Source organism: Pterocles gutturalis, unplaced genomic scaffold, assembly GCF_000699245.1.
Source record: "Pterocles gutturalis isolate BGI_N339 unplaced genomic scaffold, ASM69924v1 scaffold31251, whole genome shotgun sequence".
Classification (NCBI taxonomy): Eukaryota; Metazoa; Chordata; class Aves; order Pterocliformes; family Pteroclidae; genus Pterocles; species Pterocles gutturalis.
Genome location: NW_010106465.1, coordinates 6,510 through 7,983, shown reverse-complemented (window position 1 = coordinate 7,983; position 1,474 = coordinate 6,510). Strand labels below are relative to the sequence as shown.

The 1,474-nt window shown below is 60.5% G+C and overlaps 1 protein-coding gene across 1 annotated transcript in view; it reads left to right on the top strand.

The window, feature by feature from the left end:
• Positions 1-1,474, top strand: part of LOC104472215 (glycogen phosphorylase, liver form-like) — a gene marked incomplete at its 5' end in the record, with an annotated part of 7,338 nt that overhangs the window by 352 nt on the left and 5,512 nt on the right. The window contains one exon of the mRNA XM_010087795.1: positions 927-1,058. Within this exon, the coding sequence (XP_010086097.1) occupies positions 927-1,058 (132 nt within the window). The remainder of the gene's footprint in view (positions 1-926; positions 1,059-1,474) is intronic.

Genomic DNA, 1,474 nt, shown 5'->3' with positions numbered 1-1,474 from the left:
GGGTGGCAGGTACGGATGGAGGGACGCGGTCCTCACCTTCCCCCAGCACAGCCGAAACCCCGAATCCATCCTCCCCCTTGGATCAGGCCACGGCCACGGAAAATCTCTCTTAGCTTGGAGGCTGCTGGAGCCGGGGTTGGTGCTGTGATGCATAAGCGTTGTCAGATGTTTTCTCGAACGAGTTGAACTTCTCAAACCAGTTCAAGCACATAGCAACATAGCATCCTCCCTGGGGCGGGGAAGCTCGTCCTTCATTACTGCTGGGTCCGGTGCACAGGGGATGGAGGTCCCGGGATCAGCCCGGTGTCACAGTTCCCGCTCCAGCCCATTTGTGCCCGTGCAGCAGCACAGAGGGGAGCGGATCCACCTTGCAGCACGCCCTGATAATTAGCAGAAAGCTGCGAGTTCATCAGCGTGACATCCTTTCATAGCGAGGGCATGATCCGTATCCCTGCTGGGAGTAGGGTTGCTTTCTGGGGCTGCTGTCAGAGCAGAAGGATCAGGGTGTCCACCTCTCCGGCATCCCTGCTCCTCCTGCGTGGGACCGCAGCTGCCCTGTGCTCCCCGGCAGCAGGATGCTCTAATTTGGGAATTTGCCCTCGAGGGAATGAGCCCGCTTCGTTAGCCAGCCTGCAGGATGAGGTCAGAACCCTAATTAAGAATGCTAACGGCATCTTGGCCACAGCATGGCCCGTTAGTGGTGCGCTAAGAGAAGTGTTCCTTCATCCCCACCTCCTCATCCTCATCCATCACCCCTGGGTTCAGGCTCACCCTGAAATCCGGGTTTAGGGCGGATGGACTCCAAAGCGTCGTCCCCTTTGCCATGAGCAGCCGGAGCCTTTCCCAGCCAGTCCTCCCCGTGGCACATCCCAGGGAGGTCCCCAGGGCTGGGTGTCCCTGTCACCGCTCTCACTCCCTCCCGGCAGGTGGAAGAAGCCGACGACTGGCTCCGGCACGGCAACCCCTGGGAGAAAGCCCGTCCCGAGTACATGCTGCCCGTGCATTTCTACGGCCGCCTGGAGCAAACTGCCACCGGCACCAAGTGGGTCGACACCCAGGTAGGGGCTGGGGTGCGGGGAACACCCCTGGCATGGCTTGTCCCCATCACCTGGGGGCTCTCGCTGGCTGTCTGCACCCTGGTCCTGCCAGCATCCCTGCTGGGGAGGGTTGCGCTGGTGAGGATGCTACACTGGGGTGGAAGAGACAAATTGAGGAGGAGATGGATGTAGGGATGGGTTTTGCTGCTCCACATCTACAGGAAAACCTCTGAAATACCCAAAATTGCCTCCAGCAGGTCTGTGTGCAGTGCACAGCCTGGCACAATGGCTTAAATTGAGCTTCTCCAGACCCTCGCAAGCCTCTCCCCATCCCCCGAGTGCTTCTGGCAAATGCCAGACCCGGGGGAGCTGGGGTGTCCCCAGGGCAGGGGCTGGGGGTACCAAGCACGTCGCCGCAAGTGCCACCCCATGAACCC